At 45.6% G+C, this 26,263-nt stretch overlaps 2 protein-coding genes across 5 annotated transcripts; both read right to left on the bottom strand.

Moving 5' to 3' along the window:
- Nucleotides 1-263: 263 nt before the first annotated feature.
- On the bottom strand, nt 264-4,103 carry LOC136538909 (1-acyl-sn-glycerol-3-phosphate acyltransferase BAT2, chloroplastic-like). Of its 2 annotated transcripts, XR_010779483.1 has the most exons (6): nt 3,692-4,102; nt 3,396-3,593; nt 2,376-2,782; nt 1,989-2,090; nt 1,562-1,896; nt 264-819 (listed from the first exon to the last, which is right to left on the bottom strand). XR_010779483.1 is itself a non-coding variant. In XM_066530839.1 (5 exons), exons 1-5 carry the CDS (start codon nt 3,765-3,767, stop codon nt 1,669-1,671), a joined length of 1,011 nt encoding a protein of 336 aa, XP_066386936.1. In that variant the 5' UTR covers nt 3,768-4,103; the 3' UTR covers nt 849-1,668. The 2 variants fall into 2 exon arrangements, 1 of the variants encoding a protein (XP_066386936.1); XM_066530839.1 differs by lacking the exon at nt 264-819 and having other exon boundaries at nt 849-1,896; nt 3,692-4,103.
- A 1,289-nt stretch (nt 4,104-5,392) lies between these two features.
- On the bottom strand, nt 5,393-19,885 carry LOC136524645 (wings apart-like protein 2). 3 transcript variants are annotated; one of them, XM_066517931.1, is made up of 13 exons: nt 19,294-19,885; nt 18,128-18,227; nt 17,130-17,463; nt 16,775-16,887; nt 10,945-11,073; nt 10,689-10,782; nt 10,508-10,591; nt 9,511-10,166; nt 7,524-7,810; nt 7,245-7,389; nt 6,381-6,478; nt 6,200-6,281; nt 5,393-5,922 (listed from the first exon to the last, which is right to left on the bottom strand). In XM_066517931.1, exons 1-13 carry the CDS (start codon nt 19,767-19,769, stop codon nt 5,839-5,841), a joined length of 2,682 nt encoding a protein of 893 aa, XP_066374028.1. In that variant the 5' UTR covers nt 19,770-19,885; the 3' UTR covers nt 5,393-5,838. The 3 variants fall into 3 exon arrangements, with proteins under 3 accessions (XP_066374028.1, XP_066374035.1, XP_066374038.1); XM_066517938.1 differs by having other exon boundaries at nt 9,511-10,163; XM_066517941.1 differs by having other exon boundaries at nt 10,945-11,061.
- Nucleotides 19,886-26,263: the final 6,378 nt, after the last annotated feature.

The following is a 26,263-nucleotide window of genomic DNA, read 5'->3' as shown; positions in this document are numbered from 1 at the left end:
ACTAAACACAACATCTCTACCGACAACCATTTATGATCACAAAGCCATTATACCAAGATGCAGACAAGAGGCCAGCAAATAACGAAACAAGAACACCAGCAAGCTTAGCGGAAAAGGACAAATCGACAAGACTCGTCAGGATGCCACCGGACGGTTACATCTCCACACAGCGAAAGAAATGTTTAGTTTAGTTCCAAAAACTTTTTCCAAAAAGTATACAGTATCCATCACATCGAATCTTGCGATGCGTACATAGAGCATTAAATATAGACAAAAAAAACTAATTGCATAGTTTGGTTGGAAATCGCGAGACGAACGTTTTAAGCCTAATTAGTCCGTGATTGAATACTAATTGCCAAATAAAAACGAAAGTGCTACAGTAACCAAATTCCCAAATTCCACCCAACTAAACACAACCTTAGAGTGTTCAGCTGGTATGAAGTATTTACTGTTCATGTTAAAAAATATTATTTATGCTAGAATATTATAAGAGAAAAATACTGCTCCGGTTAAAAAAATAAATTGAATAAGCCGGCTTCTTTCCTAGGATTTGATGCTCCAGCGTATAGCTTTGAAACAAGGTGTTTTTCAGAGTGCCCGGCCCGCATGACTATGTCAAAATCCGGAGGGCGAATTCCATTGCTAAATGGCAAAAAATCACGTGGGCTTCATTTTCCATCCAATGAAGACGGCCTCTGCCTTTTACATCGCTTTGTACTATCAAACCAACAAAAAAAAAGTAGGGTTTACAACATTAGACCACATGTTACAACTGCCAATTCAAGCCATGTTTTCTCCGTCTCGCCTTTATGATTACATCTGCAACATACAGAAGACAAAAGTACTCAAAACCTGCCATACGCCGTAAGGAACACCAAAATGTACAGACTGCACACCACAAAGAATTGGCACAAGTGGAGGGATGCATGTCATCTTTTATCCACTCATAGTCTAATACTGCTATGTAAGGAACCGTACGTATAGTTGCCTCGTGGTAACTGTGCGAGTGCAAGAAACAGGCCCCTAGTGCATGAACATACATCTGAACCACGCAATTGAGAGCACTGTCACTATGGACCAGCTACCTGCTTGAGGCACTGCATCTTCTGACATCTAAAGTTGCCGCCTATCATGTTTCATACTCAAGAATGATTCATACTCCTATATCAAAGGAAGGGATGGAAGGACAAAGAGCAGGTACACCTCCAGTGTTAATCAATAATTTTTTTAACACATTAATTAATCAGCCTGTTCGCTTGTTGGTTTTAGCCAGGGCTTATCAACCAGCCAACAGTGTTTTCCTCTCACAACAAACCAGCACCAGCCGGGCTTATCAGCCCATAAAACAACCAGCGAACAGGTTCAATCATTCCATTATTTGAAGGGTCTACTCTATTGTCGCAGTCGATAACAGCCTCAAATATCAGGTCCCGTGCAATTACAGTACATAAACAAACCCTTATGGAGAAAAAATAAACAAACTTATTCAACAAAGAGCAACCCAGACATCATAAATTGCCAACCTTCCCGAAAATTCAAGGTAGATAGTTAGCATCAGTACCTGCAACGAGCTTTGTCTCAATTCTCAAGTGCCTGTGCTCTGAAAGTCTTCTAGGGAATAGACCAAAGCACTCTTTCAGAAAAAAACAGACCAAAGCACCCACTTGCTTAATGCACCCCATAACCATGTAGAAGAAGAGTGTCTGCTATCACATTCCTTGCTTCGGAACATAATGTTTCTGCATCATTTCCTTGAATAGGTCGGTGAATAATCACCTTTACTGAACCTGAATTGAGAATTCCTTCCATTCCAGATGGCATCAATTTCCCAGTTCCGATAAGAGTAATAGGTATCACAGGAGCTCCGGTCTTTGCGGCGACACTGAAGGCACCACGCTGAGAAAAATTATGACAGCATGTCACTGCTCCAAGAAAAAGTTAAAAGCATAATGAACAGAGAAATAAGATATAGTTTGGTAAAACCTAACCTTAAATACACCTAACTTGCCATCTCTACTTCGAGTACCCTCTGGAAAGAAAAATACAGAAGCTCCTTTTCCCACCAAGTCCACGCACCGTTTGAGACAATCCTGCATTTCCAAAACCAATGTTATGCAGAACATGGAGCGCAAATTGAAATATGGTGTCTAGTTAGGAAATAGAATTACATAAACTTGGTTATTTGGTTTACTTATATATGTTTTAAAGCACATGCCAAAGCTGTGTAAACCAAAAGGAAGAAGAAAGAAAGTGAGCATGGCAGGCAATTTACAAAACAAAACTGCCTTATGTGTCCCTCTAAATGATCCAAAAAATATAGTATCATCACAACTTTATGTAAACCATAATCTAAATAGGGATGAGTTTACTCATACCAGCTGGCTCCTGCTGTCGATACGCCGCAGAGGAATCACACCCAAGAGATACATTGCCCACCCTATAATAGGGAACATAAAGATACTGGTCTTGCTTATAAATTTGAAGCACCTCCCTAGAGTTAGAAGGGTATAAATATCCAAGAAGCTCTGATGGTTAGCAACATAGACTCCAGGACTGCTATTTGGAGGTAGATTCTCCATTCCCTCAACCTCAAGCTTGTAGAACATGGAAATTGTCAACGTAGCCCAAATCTTCGCGATGTAGTGCTGCACTCTCCTACGGTACCGGTCAAATAGCAACACGAGTGGATGAACCACAACCATAGCTACAAACAAAAAGATTGCTGCAACTGCAGTCACCAAATAGAAGCAAACCCCTCTGACTCTTGAAACCAATTGCACGCCTGTTAAAATAATTTCAAGTTAGCACAAGGAGATCCAATTCTATCTATAGTTTGATATTTGCATTTTTCTCTGGACAATTCATTTCACAAAAACTATTTGTCGCCTTGTTGTACATGACCACATGTTTTCCAATAAGCATGAGACACAACTAGTACCTGCATCTATTGATTCTTCTACATTCCTGAAACAGTGAAACACAATGGTGCAGTACTGCTACACCATGCTATAAGGTGTCTAAAAGGTTACACACTGCCAGATGTGTCCCTATTTCTATTGTTGAAAAATGCAATGACGCCTTTCAGTTAGATGGGAGTGCCGGTTGTAACCATAGTTGATAGTATTTAATCATAGGAACCAAACGACTGTTTGTTTTTGCATTATGAATCTGCTGAGCATTTGCAACAGCGATTCAGGCACTGCAGGTTTGCAAAGATTTCCGCACTCCATAACTTGGGGCATTTAACTTTTTGCAATCATGAGTTCATGAGAGGGGTCACGCTTAGCCCCTCTCACATTAACTCTTCTCATAAAGTGAGAGATCATTTACCGGACATCTCACGTCCATCTAAAAAACGATTGAAGACATTTTAACATACTCAGCAAGCTGGATACCTGACAGCGCCGGCGTCGAATCCCCAGCATCCGCGGCGGCTGCGCCACCAGCGACGACATCCGACCACACAACCAAACCTCTCCGCCGGCGCCACCTCGTCGCCAAAACCTGCGTACTCGGGGACCGGAACACCGCCACCGACACCCGATGCCGCAAGGTCCTCGCCCCACCGCCGCCGCCGTCGCCAACGGCCGCCACTACGAACCAACCAATAAATCATAGATAAGATAAGATCAGCACCGTGGCTTCCCCCCTGAGACGGCCTAGCGGGCGAGCAGAGAGGCGTCAGCGATACCGTGGGCGGACGAGGAGGAGGAGGAGGCGATGGGGAGAGGCGACGCGGCGGGCCCCGGCCGGATGAGCGTCCCCATGGTCGGCCCGCGCAACCAACCCCTCGCCGCCTCGTCGCACGCTCCGTTCCCACAACGGGGGAAGAAGAGTCTGGGGCCCGTGATCTCGTTCGCGGCGACGGAGTATGGCCGGCGACGCGGACGCGGTGGGGAGGTGGCGCGCACGTGGCGAACGTGGGATGGGGAGATGGTGGCTTCGCTGGAGAGACGAGCGAGGAACGGATAAAATCGTGGGGCGGGGGGTCGGACGGTCGGTGGGCCGTGGGTATTCGGCGACGCGGACGCGGTGGGGAGGTGGCACTGCTCGCGGCTCGAGCGCGGACGGGTACGGGTAACGGGTTGATGTCTGCGTGCGTGCGCCGGCGACGCGACGCGACCGGTGGGGTAGGGGGCTACCGGCCGGCCGGCCGGCGGCACGTGGGTCCAAATGCGCTAAAAACCTCGGCGTTTTGCATCGAGGTTTTCAAAGTTTCTTGTGCGGTTTGGAACTTACCTGGAAGGCCGATGTTTGTTTTACTTCTTTAGCTGTAGTTGCAAATTTGTTGGTTTGGAACTTGCCTGGAAGGTCGATGGTTTCCTTCTTGTAGTTGCAAATTTGTTCAGCTGAACCTCTGAACCTGCAGGAGTAGAACAAATCTGCTACCTTTTGGGGCTCATTCGGTTAGCCCGGGTAATTGCTCCAACTGATCAAAGATTATATATAGTCAAGTAAATCCGGGTAGGAATTGTTCCGGGGAATGATTCCTGGTAACCGAATGAGCCCTTATGGAGTATATATATGTTGCTCTTGCCGATCCAAATAAATCAGTACCATTTTCGGTTCGAAAGTAAATGCACTTACAATTAATACTGATAACAGGGCACAAATAAATCAGTACCATTTTCGGTTTGAAAATAAATGCAGTTACAATTAATACTGATAATAACAGGGGTTCATACCAACTACTACTACCACTTTCGGGAGCAATCTTTTAAGCTCAAGCAACAGATCACAGAGATTCTAATTCCCTCAGAACAGTTCGTAGATAACGAATTAAGGAGCGCATCCTCCTTAGCTATTGACAGGCCGTGCAGTATAGCACGGGCCATTTGGATCTTTAGAATTGAATTTATTTTAATAATTACAATTTAGATATAGATTGGTTAAGCTAATATAGTTGTATATGGAATATATCTGTATATTTATTGTTATATATGTAAGGGATATATATTTATATTATGTATTTTTATTGTAGAAAAGTGAGTTGAAGAATGTGCTATACGTTGAAAAATAGAATTATAACATAGTAATCTGTAGAATCCATTTCCATCCTCCCACTCTATGAATTTAAGATAGGCTTATTTGTAAGCTTGAAAAAGTTATAAAATATAAAATTCCAAGCCAAATAGCCTAATTTATCATATAGATTTCAATTCCTCTAAAATGAAAGAATCCAACCAACCCCTAAAAGATTTATATACCTTCGGTTACACTGTTTACATACAACATCGTCATTTTCTACAACCGGACAATGCTTTGAACTTATGAGGTCTTTACATGGAGAGCGACATAGCCCTGTTCGTTTGACTGATAAGCCATAGCTAAAAGTACTGTCGGCTGATTTATCATGAAAAAAAATAATATTCGTTGACTGAAAAAATAGAGCTTATAAGCCAAGCGAACAGGGCAATAGTTGAATTGCACTGCTATCATGTCATACACACTCTTTAACTTGTCAGATTTAGGCATGTGTGGTCACTGATTCCATTGTGACACCAAAATACAACCTGTAAGGCAGAGCCGAAGAACTGAGACAGCACAACTACATGCCCTATGGCCTATGCTGTTATTGTACATTCATAATATGGACTATTCCTAGAATACGGAAACAACATCATTTCGGGAGAGGTGAAGAAACTGAGAGAGACAACAGGATCAGAACAACATGTGGGACAAAAGAAAGAATAAAATCACGGTTAGCTCCCAAGCCCACTGCACGCCAGCCTGCATCCATTTGTCGCGCCCTGGCCAGGTGATGAGTAACACCTGTGTGTGCTTCGGCTGCACAAGGTCAGTTAATCTGTACAGGGCGCCTCTTCAGTCTTCCCACTTCTATGATTGCCGGCATCTTTCAATGACTTCAGTGACAGCTGAATGTGTTTCCCTTGTCATCATGTTGAGTTGCAGATGAAATGACTGCACGAGAACAAGATGATTGGGTTATAAGCAAAACTAGCTCAAAGCTGTCGCAGAAAGGGAAATCTGGAAAACAACTGAGAAATTTTTGAAGCTAGAGCCGTCACATACTATCTAGTAAACATGCCAGAAAAAGAATAAATAGATATAGGCTACACAAAGAATAGGGATAGGCATCTATGGACATGACATATTACTGGTCCCCAAAAATGGTAGTCCATCATGTATCTCTCGAACGTTGCTTGTGACGGTACATTCAGAAATTTTGGAGACATACCACAAATCTCTCTAGCACTGGTACAAGAACTTTTAAGTTGTTGTCCGGAAGGCAACTGGAAATGGCTCCTCGAACCTTCATACTGTGGCAGCAAACATACAGTTCAGAAGCTAACGGCAGTGGGGCTCACATTAAAATTATAACAAATTAAGTAAACATTATGAAATAAGGCAGTATGGACCTTTCCGTTGAAAGAAAGGCGAGCACAAGTGCTGCATAGGCCTCCACGATCATCATTTCAGCTTCGCGTTCTCCTTGCAACAAAGATTCTTCATCATCCTGAAAATCAGAAATAGCCATCAAATAAATGGCTCACAAGAGTCATACGATATGCAGAACACAGTTATACGTTTCTAGGTAGCATGTAGAAATATAACATATAGAAAAGCCATAATTGCATTGCCAACACAGAACTAAAAGGTGCTAATTTAATTCTAAGCTCCAGCTAACCTTTTGGCAATCTCAAGTGTCTACAAATAAACATATATATTTATATTCCTGGTGCTCCTTTTGTCTACCCAACTGCCAACTGATACTCTGATTATATTGGCAGGTTTATAACAGGATACAAAATAGCAGGGAGAAATGATGGTGGTCTAATGAAGAAATTGCAACTTATATGAAAACATTGCCTCATAATAAATGATGAATCAAACACCAATGTACGGTTCATATAAAAAAAAGAACACTGCTGGATTTTGTATTCTAGTGCACATGCACCTGATTTTTTTCATTTTAGGATGATTTTTTTAAAAATAAAAAATATGAGTTTGCATGCCAACCTCTAAGACAAAGTACATCTATGGTTGCACTATGGATGTGCCAAGTTCCAAGTATGCGTTTTGAGTAGGTTCCCATGTTTCCACCTAAGATGTGGTTTTCCACTACATAGTTTCCCCTATATATATATGCCAAGATAAGGGCAGCCTGTCATTGATAACATTACACCATGCCCATCAGTTAGAATTGCCGTCTGCCAGGTGTGGAAGGTGACCACACTTTGTTATTATGTTGTAAAATATGAAAACATGAGGATTAGAATTACCGGTGATATAGCTTCAGCAGTTTCCCCGGTACCTTGACTTGCTAAGAATATTGAACAGAGCAGGGGTATGACATCCCTCTGTACATCTTTGCTATCTGGATTTTGAGATAGATTGACAGAAACACGGGCATTCGCAAGTCGCACCCTGTAGCCAGGTACAGTCAGAATTACAGGCATTGACTAGAGGATGTATAGCAACTTTCCAGATCTAAGAAACTGTCATACCAGTACTATTTACATGAATGGAGCAAATGGAGGCAAGGAAAGGGGGAGTCCTACCTATTAAGGCTATCCTTCTCCACAAGGTTGACAAGCAATCCCAATATGGCGACCAGAAAATCAAGTTCATAGTCTCGCAATTGCTTAGTTTTGATTTGGAGTGACTTGCTGTTCTGGGAAGACGAGAGATCACCAGAGGACACTTCTTTCATTTGATTGTTACTGTCCATGGAGAAATCAAATGAGGGGAAATGTTTAATGATCAAGGAGGCCATGGTATTAATTCCACCACATGACGCAATCTGTTCGCAGCCAGATGGGTTTTCATTTGCCAAGTTCATAAGAACCTGCCACAAAATTAATGGAAGATGTTAGATACATCTCATTGCAAATGTAATAAAAACAAGTAGTCCCTCAATAACATGCCAGTGGCTGGCCTGCAGCAAAAGATGTTTGTTTGGTAAAGCTAGATGATCAAAACTTTCACAATGACCAGCAAAGTAGAAGTAGCAACTAAGCTTAAAACCTGTAAAGTTTTAATTTTGCATAAAGCTCACCCACTGCTCAAGCATAATCTCGCCCAAAAAAAACAAACAAAACAAAACAAACTAGCATCTGTCAGAAATGGTTAACACCAATGTTATTAAGGCGTCGCTTTGTCGTCGCTTAATCACCAAGGCGCTCCACGCGGGACGCCACAGCAGACAACTCGCCTTACGGGGAGTCCTCTGTTCTGGGCGGCGGGAAAACGCGTGAGAAGGATTGGATCGGCGGGGTAAACTGAGAGAGAAGGGGTGCGCAGGAGAAACAGAATGCGCCGGAGGGAGAGAGAGCGAGAGGTGCGGCAGTGCTGGAGAAACAGAGCGCGCCTGTGCGGGCTGCGGCCATGTTCCCCCAATCGGCGCTGACCTGCAACATCTTGCCTCCTCTGTTCCTCCATCGAGCTGCAGCGTCCAAAGAGAAATAGCCAATCTAGGAATCTCTCTAATTGAGCCTAATTGATCCTGATATATACATATCCTAATACAAAGCCCGCAGTCGTAGCGGAAGAATCATGGACGCATAGACTGGTCCGAAAATCAGTGAAGAGCTGGACGGGTAGAGCCTTGGTCATGATGTCGGCGAACTGATGTGCGGATGGGACATGAAGCACCCGGAACTGTCCCAGAGCAACCTTTTCGCAGACGAAGTGGATGTCGATCTCGATGTGCTTTGTGCGGCGGTGGTGGACAGGGTTGGCAGTCATATAGACGGCGCTCACATTGTCACAGTAGACAACCGTCGCAAGCGGGATGCGGATGTGGAGCTCCTGGAGCAACTGACGCAGAATCTAGGAATCTCTCTAATTGAGCCTAATTGATCCTGATATATACATATCCTAATACAAAGCCCTTCTGTTCCTCCGTCTATCAAGCAAGAAGAGCAGCACATCTGGAGAGAGGGAAGCAAGAGACAGAGAGGGGCGGAGGCGGAGCGGCAGTGGAGAACGAGAGAGAGAGGTGCGGCGGCGCTGGAGAGAGAGGATTGGGAGTTCGAGAGATGAAGCAGGAAGGTCAAAGGTGAGGGGTATATGGGCTGCCTGCCTGGTGGGCTGGGCCAGACTACTTCTTGCTCCTTCTCCTTTCTTTTTCCTTTTTCCTTTTTGTTTTTCTTCATTATCTACCACTCTAAGCTGCTCTTTTAAGATTCCCTTAAGATGTTAAGGCGTCGCCTCGCCTCATGCCTTAGTCGCTTAAGCGTAAGGCAGTAGTCAGTCGCCATGCCTCGCCTTACCGCCTTGAAAACATTGGTTAACGTTGCTATTGTGGATAAGCAGGTAATGTGAATGTTCTTATGGTAGGTGTGAGTATACAAATTGACACATGGAATAGAACTATAGAAGTACCGATGTCTGCAAATTTTGTATATAAAAATCACGACAATTGGCGATCATCTGAAGGATATACAGCTTCCACAGCTTTTTATCAATGTTTAAAAGATGCCAGGCAACAAGAGTTATAGAGGTAAACCAAGACAAGAAAGATCAAAAGGAAACATGATCCATTACCTTAACTGATGCCAAAAGGCAATCTTCCAAAAGATTGGACTCATCTACAGCCTTAGAATCAGAAGTTGCACCTGACTGATAAATATCTTCAGGTTGACATAATTCAGGACTTCCCATTACTGCAGTCCCACAATCATCCAGCACTTCTCCATTAGATCGTTTCGCTCGCTTCCGTGGTGATTTCCTTTTTGGACCAAATAGATCCCAATTTGAAGGTTCTTGATCAATACCATCAAATGCAAATGGGTCATCACCACCATTACTCAAATCAGTGTGTACATTTTCAGATAGACGCCGCTTTTTTGCCATTTCTCTGGAGTTCCAATCAGAAGTGTATGCTTTTATAGAAATCCAACCACTTGAGCCTCTGATTGTATTAGTTTTAGAACGATCCTTTCTTACATTGAGCTTCAAACTAGCACCATTACTATGTTTCACTCCAAGTGAACCACTTGATGCCCCATCGCTTGAAAAAGATGAAGAATTGAGTGTCCTTTGTGACTGAGAGACAACACTGCTAGAAGAGATAGTAACATGAGAAGCTTCTGATTTGGAAGATGAGCAATCCTGGTGCCTTTGATTCAGTAAAAGGCTCTTTTTCTTTGAGTTATTGCACTTGCTATGATGATTCAATAAGCTCAAACCTCTACTGTCTGCTGCACAATGCAATGTTCAAAATGTAACTATGTTAAACTTAAAAGGAACAAGTATTATTGGCCTTCACATTAGATCAGAAAGATAACAGAAGCATTTGTGGTGGCCCAGATAGTATTGATAACACCAGATGGTACAGAGATCTTGAAATATATATAATTGGTCAGGAGAATAATGGCACAATTTAATGAAAATTCATAAAACGGAAACTAGTGGAAGTTTTGGCATCAACCCTAGTTAGATGGATTGAATTTGAAATAGATACATACAAGGGTGATCATCATATTCAGGCTTGCATAGCAAAGGTTCGCAATATAACTATAAAATGAAGTCATTTTATTACCAGAGCAGGCCCCGTTGCAAACTTTAGTATTTTTTGGATCTGCTTTTCTTGAAACAGTGGACAGTTTCTGAAGGAGAGAGAGAGCTGCAGCAACAGGAATAACAATCAGATTCCAAAAGGGGGTGTCGAGCTTTACATTTAAGTCTTGAGTAGTAGTAATATTAAATTAGTATGCAATTACCTGATAGTAATTCAATAATACTGAGAATGACACCAACAAAAGGAAGTGAGGGGCACTTAGGGCTCAATTTTCGACTCATGCTGAGCAAATGGGTCTGGAAGGAACAAAATGAGATAATTTAGAATACATTGTAAAATAATACAGGTAGCACTTAGCAGCAAACATGGGAACACCATTACAGCAGAGAAGAAGCACAAAACATCGTAGAGAGCAGTGAGACAGAAGCAAATCGAACAAACAAGATACTGAAGATTACCTTGTTGTTGTCACTTAGAAATGTGGCATTCTCCAAAATTTTCAAACATTTCAAGAGGAGTGCGGTACTTTGCGGAGGAGCTTCTTCCTTACCCTCCACAGCTGTAGTGGAGGCATCCTTTACAAGTTTCTAATACACAAGGTTTACCACCAGAGGAAGATTGTTATTGCAGTCACTTAGCACAAACATATATTACTATTGCATATATTTATCAAACAGGTGACATGTAAAGATGGGGACAAACGATATACAGATCGGCACCCTAAGGACAAAAATATGGAAAACCTAAAGAAGGTCAGTACTAGAGTACTTGGATATCCAGAAAAGGCAAATATCAACGGAATTCAACAGAACAAAAAGACATCTATGTTGTGTTTGGTTTCAGTAAAGAGGTGGTCCATTGTCATCTCACCCCTCAACTTCTTGTTTGGTTTGAGTATTGGAATAGGGTGATCCATCACCACCACACTCCTCATATACACACAATTAGCATATGTATGGAGAATGGGATCATCCTACCAAAATTCATATAGGATCACCTGATGATGGACCACCCATCAAGTATGAGGTGATTCTGTTAGACTGCTATATTATGGGCTATTAGCATTGCCGTATGGGCTGTTATGTCCTGGGCTTGGGCTGTAGGCGCCCCTTGGGGTTTTATGGTAGATGATCTTGGTTTAGGCAAGGATCACCGTTGATTGGGTGTTTCTATAAACCCTTGACAATCCTTGCCTATATATTGTACTCATTTGGTACCTCCATAATCAATCTACTAAGTTTTCCCGAGCCATCTCTTCTTTCATGGTATCACGAGTCTGGGTATTCCCGATTCTACCTCCGCTGCCCTAGCGCGCCTCCTCTCCTCGGCTGCGCTCCTCCCCAGCGCCCCCCCCCCCCCCCTCTCGGCTGCGCTCCTCCCACCCATCTGCGCCGGCTTCCCTGCTGCGATGCCTGGGACTCCCCCCCTCTCCCACAACAGCAGCAGCCGCCGCCACCGCCTCCTCCAAGGCTACCGTCCCCACGGTTTCCAGCCTGGACTCCGATGCCCAGGCCACGGCTGCTGCCGCCGCCAAAGCTGCTGCCGATGCGGATGCCGCTGCGTGCCTGCGTGCAGCCAATCGCAAGGCTGCGCGCGATGCCGCCCTCGCGCGCGCCGCCGCAGCTGAGAAGGAAGCCCAGGCTGCCACTTTGGAGCGCGACGCCGCCGCCACCCGCGCTCGCGACACCCTGGCACGCGCCGAGCAAGAACGCGCCGCCGCTGGCGCTCCCGCGGACAGGGATGATGAGGATGACCTCTCCGATCACGCCTCTGACCACAACGACAACACCGATCTGCATCAAGCCCTCCTTCTGCAAGAGGCTGCTGCAATCGCCAACCTCCACTCCCAGGCTGTTGCGGTCCAGAACATCGGCAATCTTGTCACGGTTGTTCTCGACCTCAACTCCGGCAATTTCAATCGGTGGCGCGATCAGTTCCTCCTCATCATTGGGAAGTATTCCCTTCAACACCATGTCCTGCAGGACTTACCGGCGCCTGGTTTCCCTGACTGGCAGCGCATGGATTGTGTTGTCATGGATCCTATGCACCATCTCTGACGACCTCGCCGCGACGATCTCAGCGCGCAACTCCACTGCCCGCGACACTTGGCGCGCCGTGGAGTCCTAGTTCTTCAATAACCGCGAGACACGCGCCCTCCTCCTCGACGCCAAGCTCCGCAACTTCGTTCAGGGTGATCTGTCCATCACCGATTACTGCAAGGAGCTCAAGCGCATGGCGGACACGCTTGGTGACTTAGGTGAAGTCGTTACCGACCGCACCCTCGTCCTCAACCTCATTCGCGGTCTGAATGAGCGCTTCAAGACCGTCGGCATGCATCTCCGGCGAGGGCGCCCCTTCCCCACGTTCCTGGACGCGAAGGCAGACCTCCTGAAGCAGCCTGCAGCCTCCAGTGTCGGCTCCGAGGGTGGCTCTGCTTCCTCCAAGAACCGCTGCGGAAAACGCGGCGGCCGGCACGACGGCACTGGTGGCACCCCGGCGCCCAGTCCAGCGCGCCCTTTGGTGGACAATTTAAGCCTGGCAGCTCTGGCTCTAGGGGCGCGTCATGGCCCTCCTACCGCCCGTGGGCCGGGGCCATCCAAACGTGGCCTGGACCACAGCCTGGGCAGCGGCCTCCACTTGCGCCACTGCCTGGCACCCCTCAGCACGCTATGCTGGCCCAGCAGACTCTTCAACAGCATGCTGTGCCTGCCCCGGCCATGGAGAACACCGGTTCTTCGACTGCACCACCCCCCTAGCTACTACCAACAGCACGTCGGGCTTCCTACATGGGATCAGTCATCTCTGGCCTCGACATTCAGCACCATGACGCTGCAGCAGCCACAAAACAACAATGTCTGGTACTTCGATTCAGGTGCAACCTCTCACATGTCCTCACATTCCGATTCGCTTTCACATACTACTTCGCGGTATCCTACTCCATCGTCCATTGTTGTTGGTAACGGATCCTTACTCCCCGTTACATCCACTGGCTCTACAGTTATTTCACCATCTTTCCGTCTTAATAATGTGCTGGTTTCCCCACAACTTATTAAGAACCTAATTTATGTTCGCCAATTTACTATCGATAACAATTGTTCTGTTGAGTTTGACCCGACTGGGTGTTCTATGAAGGATCTTCTATCTCGGAACGTGATCGTCAGGTGCAATAGCTCCGGACCGTTGTACCCTCTTCGGCTGCCAGCTGCTCAGTCCTTGGTCGCCGCCACCGAGTCTTCACTTTGGCATCGCCACCTCGGTCATCCTGGACACGACCGCACCCTCTCCAAGCTTGCGTCGACTCTTCCTACTTATCGTCATGATACTACTACTGTTTGTCATGCATGTCAATTAGGTCGTCATGTGCGTCTTCCATTTCATTTGTCAACTTCTCGAGCGTCCAATAATTTTGATCTGATACATTGTGATCTGTGGACATCACCTGTTCTTAGTGTCTCGGGCTATAAATATTACTTGGCTATTCTTGATGATTGTTCACATTATTTATGGACGTTCCTCTGAAGTTGAAATCTGACGCTTTTCTGACAATCGCTCACTTTTTTGCCCTTGTGTCCACTCAGTTCGGCACCACCATCAAGGCAGTTCAGTGCGACAACGGTTGTGAGTTTGACAACTCCAGCTCCCACACATTCTTCCTTACTCATGGTGTTCGCCTCCGCATGTCGTGCCCATACACTTCCTCCCAGAACGGTAAGGCCGAGCGTATCATTCATTCCATTAACAATGTGGCTCCCTACTGTTCCAGGCTTCTCTACCACCCTCATTCTGGGTCGAGGCTATGCAAACAGCCACATATCTCATTAACATCTTGCCCACCAAAACACTGAGCTCATCCACCCCGCACTTCGCCCTCTTCGGCACAGCGTCCTCCTATGATCACCTACGCGTTTTTGGCTACACTTGTTATCCCAGCCTGTCCGCCACAGCTCCCCACAAACTTTCCCCTCGATCCACCTTGTGTGTCTTCCTGGGGTATTCAGCTCATCATAAAGGATATCGCTGCCTTGATCTCTCTTCTAATAGAGTTATCATCTCTCGTCACGTCATCTTTGATGAGTCAGCATTCTCTTATGCTGAGCGTGCCTCCACTACATCCCCGGCAGACTTTGATTTTTTGGACATTACTGACTATGTGCCGGCTCCCATCGGATCGCCGATCCGAATTGGCGTGCTGCCATGGAGGAAGAACATGTTGCTCTTCTCCAAAACCACACATGGGATCTTGTTCCCCGCCCCCCTCGGGCTAATGTGGTCACCGGGAAGTGGATTTTCAAGCACAAGTTCAACGCCGACGGGTCACTTGAGCGGTACAAGGCACGCTGGGCCCTTCGTGGCTTCACTCAGCGGCCTGGCGTGGATTTTTCAGAGACTTTCAGTCCAGTTGTGAAGCCTGCCACAGTTCGCACCGTGCTTTCTCTGGCCTTGTCTCACCAGTGGCCCATGCACCAGCTCGATGTGAAGAATGCCTTCCTACATGGCACCTTGTCAGAGACAGTGTATTGTGTACAGCCGTCTAGCTTTGAGGATCCCACCCACCCTGACTTCGTGTGTTAGCTCAACAAGTCCTTGTATGGGTTGAAGCAGGCTCCTCGCGCTTGGTACAGTCGGTTCGCCACTTTTCTGTTGTCTCTCGGGTTTGTCGAAGCCAAGTCAGACACCTCGCTCTTCGTCTACAGGCACGGCTCAGATATTGCCTATCTCCTCCTGTATGTGGATGACATCATCCTCACAGCCTCCTCCCCGGGTCTCCTTCGGCCCGGATCATTTCGGCCCTCCAACAGTTCTCAATGAAGGATCTTGGCAAACTGCATCACTTTCTTGGTATGCATGTTCAGCAGTGTGGTGACGGTCTCTTCCTTTCACAGCGGCAGTATATGATGGATATCTTGGACCATGCTGGGATGGCTGAGTGTAAGCTGTGCTCTACTCCAGTCGACACAAACCCCAAGGTTGCAGTTGCTGATGGTCCTCCTGTGGCTGATGCAACAGATTATCGAAGTCTTGCTGGCGCATTACAGTATCTGACCTTCACACAGCCTGACATCGCCTATGCTGTCCAGCAAGTCTGCCTTCACATGCATGACCCACGGGCACCACACTTGGCAGCACTCAAGCACATCCTTCGCTATGTTCGGGGCACTCCACTTGGGTCTACTATTGCGGCCATCTCCCGCCACTGATCTTGTGGTCTACACTAACGCTGATTGGGCTAGTTGCCCTGACACGCGCAAGTCCACCTCGGGCTACGCCGTGTTCCTCGGTGATAATCGTCTCCTGGTCCTCCAAGCATCATAATACAGTCTCCAGATCCGGTGCTGAAGCTGAGTACCGCGCGGTGGCCAATGGTGTTGCTGAGGCCTCTTGGCTGCGTCAGCTCCTGCTCGAGCTCCATGCCCCCCTTCGGCGACCTACTTTGGTCTATTGTGACAACATTAGCGCTGTCTACATGTCTTCCAACCCGATTCGGCATCAGCGCACCAAGCAGATCGAGATTGACCTCCATTTCGTTCGGGAGAAGGTTGCCGCTGGTCATGTTCATGTCCTGCATGTGCCAACATCATCCCAATATGTGGACATCTTCACCAAAGGTCTTCCATCTTCGGTCTTCACAGAGTTCAGGTCCAGCCTGAACGTGCGCGGTGGCGACGATCAGACTACGGGGGCGTGTTAGACTGCTATATTATGGGCTATTAGCATTGCCGTATGGGTTGTTATGTCCTGGGCTTGGGCTGTAGGCGCCCCTTGGGGTTTTATGGTAGATGATCTTGGTTTAGGCAAGGATCACCGTTGATTGGGTGTTTCTATAAACCCTTGACAATCCTTGCCTATATATTGTACTCATTTGGTACCCTCCATAATCAATCTACTAAGTTTTCCCGAGCCATCTCTTCTTTCAAATTCCTCAAACCAAACACCCCATTAATGACTATTTGATGGGAGTGTTAAGAATTATAATCTTGGGAGTATATGGTATGGGAATTCAAATTTCAAGGCTTTCAAGGGTATTGCTTGATCGTTTCTCCAAAGTTCAAATCGTACTGGTAATCACAGTTAGGGTACATTTGAAATCTAAAACTTTTCAACCAAAGCCATTATTGTAACATGTTTTTCATGTTGCTCAAAATATATTCTTCCAAATTGCAGCTTCAAGTATACTGGAACATGAATTGTAAAAGTTAACCATCTTACCATAGCAAAACAAATAATGCTAATTTAATAGTTTTGTCTAAACCTGTTAGAAAACATACATAGACATAAATAAAGTCTTACCTCCAGTTCTGAATGGCAATTCACCATAACATTAAAAATATTATCAAGGCCACCCGACTGCCTTAATGTTTCTTTGAAATTTCCTCCAAGTTTCAACACCATGTCAGATGTATCTGTAAAAATGTTATAGCACTTCAGAGTGATGATGGCAAACCTTGCTACTAAATCAGGTTTATTAAATTAAAGGTAAGAAAAATACTCCAAGCTCTAAACAAGACTACAATCAATAGCAAGTGAAACAATAACCAGAAAAAAATCATCCATGTAATGCTGTAATATTTGATTTTATTGCTTTGACTAATAAAATCAGATCTGAAGGGGAATCGTGATCAAGAAATTTGATTAGAGAACTTACCCTCTAATGCAACAGCAGACAAGCACGCCTTTTCCATTGTCAACAAAGCAAGCCACTTTGAACATAGTTCCGGCCTTGTTGTTCTCTTATCATCCCTGTCTAGTGGCTTGATCTCTTTGAAGCTTAAGAGAATTTCTTCAACTTTTAAAAGTATGTCCTCTGAACTAGAGTCCGCATCCTTATTGGAAGCATTAAGCATTTGAAATTTACTAATTCCAAGAAGTTTGGAACCTATTGATGGCGCTTTAGCATCAACGACATTCACCGGAGGGTTTAATAATTTAAGAAGGAAATGGACACAAGTTTCTGAATCCAGAGAATTATTATCTTGGACCTGAATAATAACAAAGGAAACAATAAGCAGAACCCATATTGAAGTACAACTACCTTAGTTCCAGAATCTAGTGCCACCAATCAAATTTCTAAAGGTTGACGATTTGTATGCCTGTAAGGTTAGAGTTACATAGATTCACTTTATGAAAATATCATTAGAGTTATCGTTAGAATGCCTCCATTAAGTTGTAGCAATGGACAAAGTTGCATCTCACGGGCGATGAAAAGTCAAAAACTTTACTAAGTAAAAAAGAAAGGAAGTGGTAAAAGAGAAGAACCATTGGTTAATTAAATATTACATCTTATAAAACAAGAGAGATAGTCATTTAGGTCAAACTAATGAAAAAGGTTAAATGTCAAGTTGTCAACACTGACTGAGATTTACTTCCAAACAATTTCTAGTTAGTTTTTATATTAAAAAATATTGAGATTAAAATCATGGTGTTCCTTGTTTGATTTTCTCATAGGACATGCCAGCCTTGTAATGTGAAAACAAGTGGCATTGTAATGCCAAAGAAGTGGTTGTAGCTAAAAGAGAAAACACAATGGAAATTAATAGCTTTTCTCCACCTTGTAATCATCTAGGCGAAGGCGACTTTGAGATAAGAGGTATTTAATATGCATAACAGCATGCAGGATTTAGACTGAGATCAAGAGGTACTCACATCACTTGCCAAAACAAATAAAAGAGCTCCTGCAGCAATAGCGCAGGGAGGATCATCAATGTCCAGAACCAAAATAGCCTCGATAATTTGCTGTACCAATCTACAGGATATAAGAAAAGGAAGACATTTTTGTATAAGTAATAAAATGGGAAAATGTGTCAAAATCTAATACTGTGTTTGTTAAATGCTAACATCTTTAGAGCTGGAGAAGTTCTCAAATTCGATAATAATTTAACTATTCTTATGGACTTAGAGAAATGAATTGCCATTTGACCTTGCTCTAAGAAGTGAAGCTCAGTTCAGACAGCAAAACAGATATCCCACACCTTCAACTTATTCTAACCAAGGTATTACGTCTTTTAACGTAAAGTGAAGTACAGCATCAGTGTTGGCATAGCTGTGAGTGTAAGAGTAAACCAATGACACATTTCAGCTCAAGTAAAACTTTCAGTTTACAAGACAATAATCATTATTGTTCAATCCCAACTGAAAACACGCCTAATTCCCAGAAATCACAAAATATAGGCATATATGCCTAAGGAGAAACATTTAGCTACACCTCAATAATTTCCATTTCTACCAAACAGCATACTTCAGATAACTTGCAATGATACTTGAGCTGAGCAGATATAATTCAAACAAGATAGACCAATTTCTAGGCACTACTAATCACTAACCATGCTACTGTTTCAGGGACCATTCATGATACAATCTCTCAGCTGAAGAACATACCAATCTGCTAGAAATGTTCCTATGCAACTCAAATGCATTTGCATACTTCTAAAACACATTTATAAAATTAGGTTCTAAACCAAAGGAAGTGGCACTAATGCTTGTTGGAATCAACAGAGTCAGTTCTACAATACAGAAATAACAGTTCGTGTCAAGCAACAAACGGGAAATCATTGAACCACAAAACCAATACTTGTGTTTTGGGCAAGGAATTAGCAGTCTACTGCGAAACCAAGCAAGCAAAGGAAGCCCATGGTCCAAAGGCAGAAAGGTGGTTCCTTTCTCAAAGAAACCCTAATCTTGAGCCCTAATCGCACAAGAAAACCATCGCGCTTCTCGATTTTCCGGTAAAGATTACCAAGAAAGACAAGCAAGAACCTAATTCGTGTTCTTGGCTGAACACAAGGGAAAAGAGGAGCCTTTGATGCACTTACCCTTGAGACCGGAGCACGCGGCGGCGCTCGGCGGAGGCGCAGATCCCGAGCAGCGCGAGCAGGCTGGCCCGCCGCGTCCGCTTCTGGGCGGCGGGGCGGAGCCCGTCGAGCGCGAACGTGACTTCGTCCACGCTCTCCATCATCTCCCCGTACTCCTCCGCCTCCATCAGCGTCGCCGTCGGCGCCACCGCGGGGGCTTCCGCAAGCTCCCACCCCCCTCCTCTTCTTGCCCCGGCCCGGCCGCGCCGCCTCCCCTCCGGCTGGGACCGCGGCGGGGACGGAGGCGGGTCCTCGTCGAAGTCCCACATCGAGGAGGACTCCTGCGACGGCGGGAGCGGGAGCGGGAGCGGCTGCGAGGCCGACGACCCCAGCACGTCGTCGTCGCCGTCGAAGTCGAACGCGTCCTGCGAGGACGAGACCCCGCCCCCGCCGTCGGAGAAGGAACGGGATCTGCGCCCGTACGTGCGCAGGATCATGGAGCCCGCGCCGTCGTCGATGCGTCCCGGCGAGAGAGGGAGGATTTGGGTGTGGGTTTGGGTCCGCTGGCGTCGTTTGCTTCGTGTTGCGGCTGATGCGGCGGATTTGGGAAATGAGTTGGGAGGGGCAGCTGCTTGGGGTGGGGGACTTGGTTTGGGGGAGCGGGGAGCTCGGCTTCGGCTCGATCAGGCTGTGTCACTGGCGAGTGGGGCCGTGAGATGGGTGTGGTTTGGTTTGTCCGATTCAGCCGTAGCCTCGGCCCCTCGGGTTTGTTGGGAACATCACGAGTCAGGTGTCAGAACGGCAAGGAGGGCGGAGGCGGTTTAATCTGTAGCCGTCGGATCTCTCATTCTGACAGTAGCAACGGATGGTGGATAGTCGGCCAAAAAAGTTATTAGAAAGTTTTAATCTTGTTAATAAAAAATGGAAAATTTGGAAATAACTCTCCATGGTACGACCGTTTCTAGGCACGTGATTAGGGTAATGTTTGTATACGATTATACAGTAAGTCAAGAATCACATTAAACGGTCTACAGTGGCGTTGATTCCATCCATCATCTCCGACCCCACGAGTCTAACGCACAACACTATTTCAGCAGTATTTTTCAGCGAACGAACAGTATTTTCTTCTTACAATAAATCAGCATAAGTATTATCATAAGCCAAATTTCAGCGTAACGAACAGGGTCGTCTCAATGACAACTTCGATTTTACGTATCGCAACTTAGTGGTCATAGCTTCGCCATCGCTCTCGCACCGCATAATCTGGAAGATTATATCCAAACAGGGCATAAAGATTCCAGCGTTGACAAATCTACTTCAACCTTTGTCCTCCTAAATCAACCATGGTTGTGGCCCCCGCATTCCCGTCGGCTTGCCCTGTCCTCAGCGGTGTCCAGCCCGCACACCTGGCACTACTACCACCACCGCTAAGCTCAGCGTCGCCAGGGCATTCTCGTGCCTCCGCCGTCCTTACCTGGCCCAACCATAGTATTCCTCCACATGTGGCAGCTAGTGCCCTGACGCCTTGTCACTCTGTCTCCACGCTCGTCTCCTTCGCCTGGCCGACTTGTAGCCTAATGGTTTCTTCTAAGATTCCCCTAAATCAACTTGGTGCTGCTAACCCTAGAACCCCGTTGCCTGAGAAACTTCAAAGTTTTAAGACACCTGTGATGTAGGAAACATGTTATCGGTGCAGAAAGTGACCAACACGTAAATATTTGTAGTTGAAAGCATCTAGGCCCCTAGTTGGGTTTCGATGATTAAAGAAACAATACAAGATTACTATGACTAATGTGTATTTTGCAGAGACAATTAAGTTAGGTCATGGTAATGGAGATCAATTGGGCAATCGAGGTGGTCATGGCCCTACGATGGAAATCGTTTTGGTTTTCAAAGTATGGACGACAAGGTTAAGGATGACTAGTTCTAAGTGTCGATTGGAGTTGGAGTGACATTTAGAGTAGTTTAGGACTTTGTTTTTCCTTTGGCCGTACTATTAAGGGGGTATGGACGGATAGCTTGACCTAGATGAGTCTAGTAAGTTAGGTGTGGTGCACACTTGTTATAACTAGCACTAGGTAACTCCTCAATATGCCTAAGATCCTATGGAGCAAACTTCATTCACATATGTTCGAGAGTTGGAAGTGAATGGAGGGTCAAATGCTGACCGGACGCTGGCTCCGGTGCGACCGGACGCTGGCCGCAGGGTCCGGTCAGTTCATTTGATCAAGAGATTGTGTTCGGTGCGACCGGACGCTGGAGTGGTCAAGTGACCGGACGCTGAGCGGCAGCGTCCGGTCGACTCTAGTAAGGTTCCAGAGAAGGGAATCTGCGACCGGACGCGTCCGGTCAATACTGATCGGACCCTGGGGGTTCAGCGTCCGATCGAGTACAGTAAGCATCCAGTGAGGGTTTAATGCGACCGGACGCATCCGGTTAGTGGTGACCGGACCCTGCCAGCGTCCGGTCAACACTTAAACACTGGAATGCGGGTTGAACTGACCGAAGCATCCGGTCAATATGACCGAAGCGTCCGGTCAATATGATCGGAGCGTCCGGTCACCCCGTAGAAGCTCATAACGGTTCGTTTTTCAGGTTGCCTTATAAATAGAAGCTTCACTCGTGTGTGGAGTCACTTTTGCTCATTTCAACAGCTGAGAAACACGTTTGTGAGTGCCAAGAAGAGCAAGGTCCTAGTGAGGTGATTGAGATTCATGAATCCAAGAGAGTAGCCTCATTAGTGAATCAAGAGTAGCAAAGTGTGCATCATCTTCTCATTAGGCTTCACGTGGTCAAGTGAGAGTCCGTGCTTGTTACTCTTGGTGATCGCCATCACCTAGACGGCTTGGTGGTGATTGGGAGCTTGGTGATCACCCGGCGGAGCTTGTGGGTGACCCAACTCAAGTTGTGAGCGGCTTTAGGTGATTCGCCACGATGGAGTGTCAAAGAATCAACCCGTAAAAAGCACTTGATCCTTGTACGGATCAAGGGAGAGCTACACCCTTACGTGGGTGCTCCAATGAGGACTAGTGGGAAGTGGTGACTCTCCGATAACTCGACAAAATATCATCGCGTTCCTCTCTCTCTATTTACTTTGAGCAATTCAATACTTGTTCTTACATTCATAAAATTGTCATGCTAGAGTAAGTTTAGAACATATGTTGCAAGTCCATTGTGCGTTAGATTAATAGAAATACTTTTTCTAGGCACAAGGGGTTAATTGGGCTAACCGTAGGATTTGATTATTGCAAGAAAATTTAGAATTAGCTCAATTCACCCCCCCCCCTCTTGGGCATCTTGATCCTTTTAATTGGTATCGGAGCCTCGTGCTCATATTTTTAAGCTTAACCGCTTAGAGCAAGATGTCTCACGGGGATGGACCTCCTCCTATCTTTGAGGGAGATTGTAACACCCCAGTGTTATGCCAGCATTTAGGCACTGCAAATCATGCATATCATGCATCATCAAGCATCCTAATCATACATGCCTAATCATGTAAATAATAACTGAAACCTTTCTTCGAAACATACGAAACATGCTCGTGAAACATAAATGTTGTATACACTTGTTTAGAGTTGTTTTTGCCCTAATTATGCTTGCTAGGTTAGTAAAACATGTTTGACTATCATTGTAAATCATCTAAAATTATTTAGCATAATTTTTGGAGCAAAGTTTATATTCAAATTATTGCCAAATTTTGCTTTAAAAATAATTCTCCAAAATTAGGTTTTGAGTTAAAATTGACTTTAATTTTATAATTCAAAATTAAGCTAGAATTGGACTTTGGTCATAAAAGCAAAGTTGTAGAGGATTAAATTCTAAGCAACTTTTATTTTTGGGCTATTTTCAAAAGAAGTCATTTTCTTGCTCAAAATGATATTTGAAAACTGGTATTTGAAATTTCCTTAAAAATCAAAAATTGAAAAAAATGCTTTTCTCCTTTCACGGGTCGTCGCCTCCCTTCTCGGCCCACGGCCGAAGCTGGCCTAGCCTATAGTAGCGCCCGCCGCTCGCGCGCCTCATGTTCGGCCCAGCCCAGCGCCGCGTCAGGCCTGCCCCAGCGCTACGCCACGCTGTTCCCGTGCGTCGCGTCCCGACCGCGCTAGGGCGCGACCGCCGCGTGGTGGCCATGCGCCGGCGACGCCCGCCGCGCGGCAGCCACGGCCTGCCTCGCCTCCACGCGTGCACCTTCTTCTGCCCGACCACGCATCCTCCTCCTCATTCCTCCTCCTGCTCTCTCAGGCACAGCGCCAGCAGCAGCAGCTTATGCCCCGCACTCGCCACGAGCTCCACCACCGTGCGCCGCGCCTCTCCGACGGCATACCCCTCCCACGCCTCCATTCCCCGATTCCCGCCACCCGCAGCTCCACCTAGCCTCCCTGCTTCGCTTGCGCTCGCTTGCAGCCGCCGTCGTCGAGGTAAGGACCAAGCTCGGCCACCTCCTTCCTCTCCGGCGAGCACGCTGCCGCGGCCAGGTAGTTCGTCACGCCACCGAGCCACCTCCACCATCCCAACCGGTGCGGCTCGGCAAGGCGTGCACACTGGCACCACCCGTGCCACCGGAAGGGCTCACCACCGGTGAGCACCGGCCGGCGGAGCACCTCCCCTACTCTCGGTCACTGACCCATAGGGCCCAGCCGCAGTGCGTGGCCTTTGCCCGGCCGAGCTAGGCCAGGCTGGCTTAGGCCGAAGCCCCGAGCTAGGCCGCCGCCCTCTCCTTCGCTCGATCTGCATGGGCCGAATGTGGCCGTGGGCCAGTTGGTTTCCACGGGCCGGCCCAGTAGTAATAGGAAGATTTCTTTTTGAGTTTTCTTTTATTATTTGGAAAGAGAAATGATTTGGAAAATATTTGTATACTCAAATTTACTCCAAATCTGTTAAAACAAATTTTGCTAGGTTCCTTGTTACCAGATCTACATGATAAAAATATTGCATGTCATTTTTGAGATACTTTTCTGTAGAGCTTTATTTAATCCTTGATATTGCTGATAACTTGAAAAATGTGTAGAAAAAAACCTATAGGCTTCAGAAAAATAGAATTCCAAGTTTGTTAATCTTCTTATGTAATGTACTTCCTAGGAAAAATATGTGTCATGCATGTGCTATAGAAAAATTATGAGGTGTAGTTCAATTGCCTTTAATGGCTGATTTTTGTTATTTTTGCTAGAGAGCAAAATTTGTATAAAACATGCATGTGATAATTTTTGTGCAGTGATTATTTGCTGTGTAGAACATAGGAAAAATATTTCCTCTGTTGTTTGACACTTTTCACAGTATAAAGTATTTTCATGTTCATAATTATGCCATAGTTTGTTATTTTTGTGTAGGTTAATCCACTCATTCAAATACCATGAAAATCTGATGGTAGACTACTTAGGGTAGTACTGTGCTATGGTAATTTTCTAAGATTTTTCTAAGCAATAAAAATAGATGTTGCTATTCAAATCTATTATTAAGTAGGGTTTAATTAAGTGTGGCTTTATGTGTGATTAAGAAATTAGTGAAGCTTTGGTGTATCTTTGAAGCAATTAATAAGATGTGTTGACTTAGCATATTAGTAGTAGAAGAGAATGCAGTAGATGACATGTGCTTGTAGTATATATTCTTGGATGATGTTGACTACCTTGCATTCAAGCATATCCATTGTATTCATCTCATCCGATGCACCGATTGCATAAGCACTTACGCATATTGCATCATACAAGATCGCAAACCGAGAACCCAGTCGTCATACCCGAGGAGCCCGAGGAGTAGCTCGAGGTGCAGCCATAGGAAGTGCCCGAAGCCGACGAGGAGGACATTGAGGAACTTCCAGAGTGCCCCGATCACCGCCCGAGCTCCTTCGAGAGAGGCAAGCCCCGGAGCATTTTCTCCCTGGTTTGCAAATTATTAATTAAATGCTTTACTTTAATTGATGCATTACGTTCAGGAGTTGTTTGCAACTGTTGCTGCATTATACCTTGTCTACCTTTGTTATACTGTATCCTTGTTACCCTGGTATCCGCAGTCGAGTCAATGCTTAGCTAGCTTAGACCGGTAGAAGTCGGGTGATTTCCTGTCACCTGCAAGCTATAGGTGATTACCTAGATCTGCTTGGATAACTATGTAGTCATGGTATAACTAAGTGTTAAATAAAGTTGAGACCGGACGGAGACTTATAGAGTTTTGGACTGTAGTGCTTTCCGTCTGTGTCGATTAAGGACCGACCGTTATTGGGCCTCGAGTCATGTTGAACGCATACCTTACATTTAGCTGGCCGGATAAAGTACCTTCCGACCGTGAAGCTGGGAGATTATTTGGGCCGAGTAGATTGCCCATAGTGCACTATGCCGGAGCAGGTGTGGTAGGACACAGGGGTGAGATGATAAGACTAAAGTGCAGTCGGTCGGCCCCTGGGTACATGTGGTTCCTAGCAAACTCGAGATTCTTGGATAGTTGACTCGGTGATCAATATCTCACTTTAGCGGGTGAGTGAGGTTTGTGTAAGGAATAAGTCACCAGCTGGTTAGGAATCGATTTGAATCGCCATCGCTCCTGGATAGTGAGCACTTGACTTGAGTTACTTCATCATAGTAATGTTAATGGAACACTTGGACAGTTATAATGAATATGACAATATGGAAGTTGTTAAGGATCATTGGTTATCGTTATTGGCTTAATCACATGTTTGCTCTAGTATAGGTGCAAATCTAGTCGATAGGTTAATAATAATTAACTTGACAATAATGCTTTTGGAAAGGTTCTTGGAAATGCTAAAAATGCTTCTTTTTGCAAATGAGTCAGCTACCCTACTATAAAGACTTCATAATCCTTGGTGTCACTTATTTTCGGTTATGTCGGGTAAGTATAGCTGAGTACCTTCTCGTACTCAGGGTTTTATTCCCACTTATTGCAGATGGACAGATGTATTACGGCTACTGTATCAACTACCTTTATCCTGCGATGGGTGATGCTTAGGACCATGGGCATGGTCATTCCTTACGTCTCGTCT

The sequence above is a fragment of the Miscanthus floridulus genome, chromosome 2, assembly GCF_019320115.1.
Source record: "Miscanthus floridulus cultivar M001 chromosome 2, ASM1932011v1, whole genome shotgun sequence".
NCBI classification, from domain to species: Eukaryota; Viridiplantae; Streptophyta; class Magnoliopsida; order Poales; family Poaceae; genus Miscanthus; species Miscanthus floridulus.
The sequence above is the reverse complement of the archived record's forward strand: the minus strand, read 5'-3'. Positions and strand labels throughout refer to the sequence as shown.

Bases quoted from the DNA above. Each gene is read 5' to 3' on its own strand.
- LOC136538909 (XM_066530839.1), bottom strand. From the start codon at position 3,767: ATGGGGACGCTCATCCGGCCGGGGCCCGCCGCGTCGCCTCTCCCCATC. The intron at 2,091-2,375 runs GTATGAGTAAAC...TTGGAAATGCAG, and splicing joins TCGACAGCAGGAGCCAGCTG to GATTGTCTCAAACGGTGCGT. The intron at 1,897-1,988 runs GTTAGGTTTTAC...AATTTTTCTCAG, and splicing joins GCAAGTTAGGTGTATTTAAG to CGTGGTGCCTTCAGTGTCGC.
- LOC136524645 (XM_066517931.1), bottom strand. From the start codon at position 19,769: ATGATCCTGCGCACGTACGGGCGCAGATCCCGTTCCTTCTCCGACGGC. The intron at 10,783-10,944 runs GTAATCTTCAGT...TGTTCCTTCCAG, and splicing joins TTCTAAGTGACAACAACAAG to ACCCATTTGCTCAGCATGAG. The intron at 10,167-10,507 runs GTAATAAAATGA...TGCATTGTGCAG, and splicing joins TTGCAACGGGGCCTGCTCTG to CAGACAGTAGAGGTTTGAGC.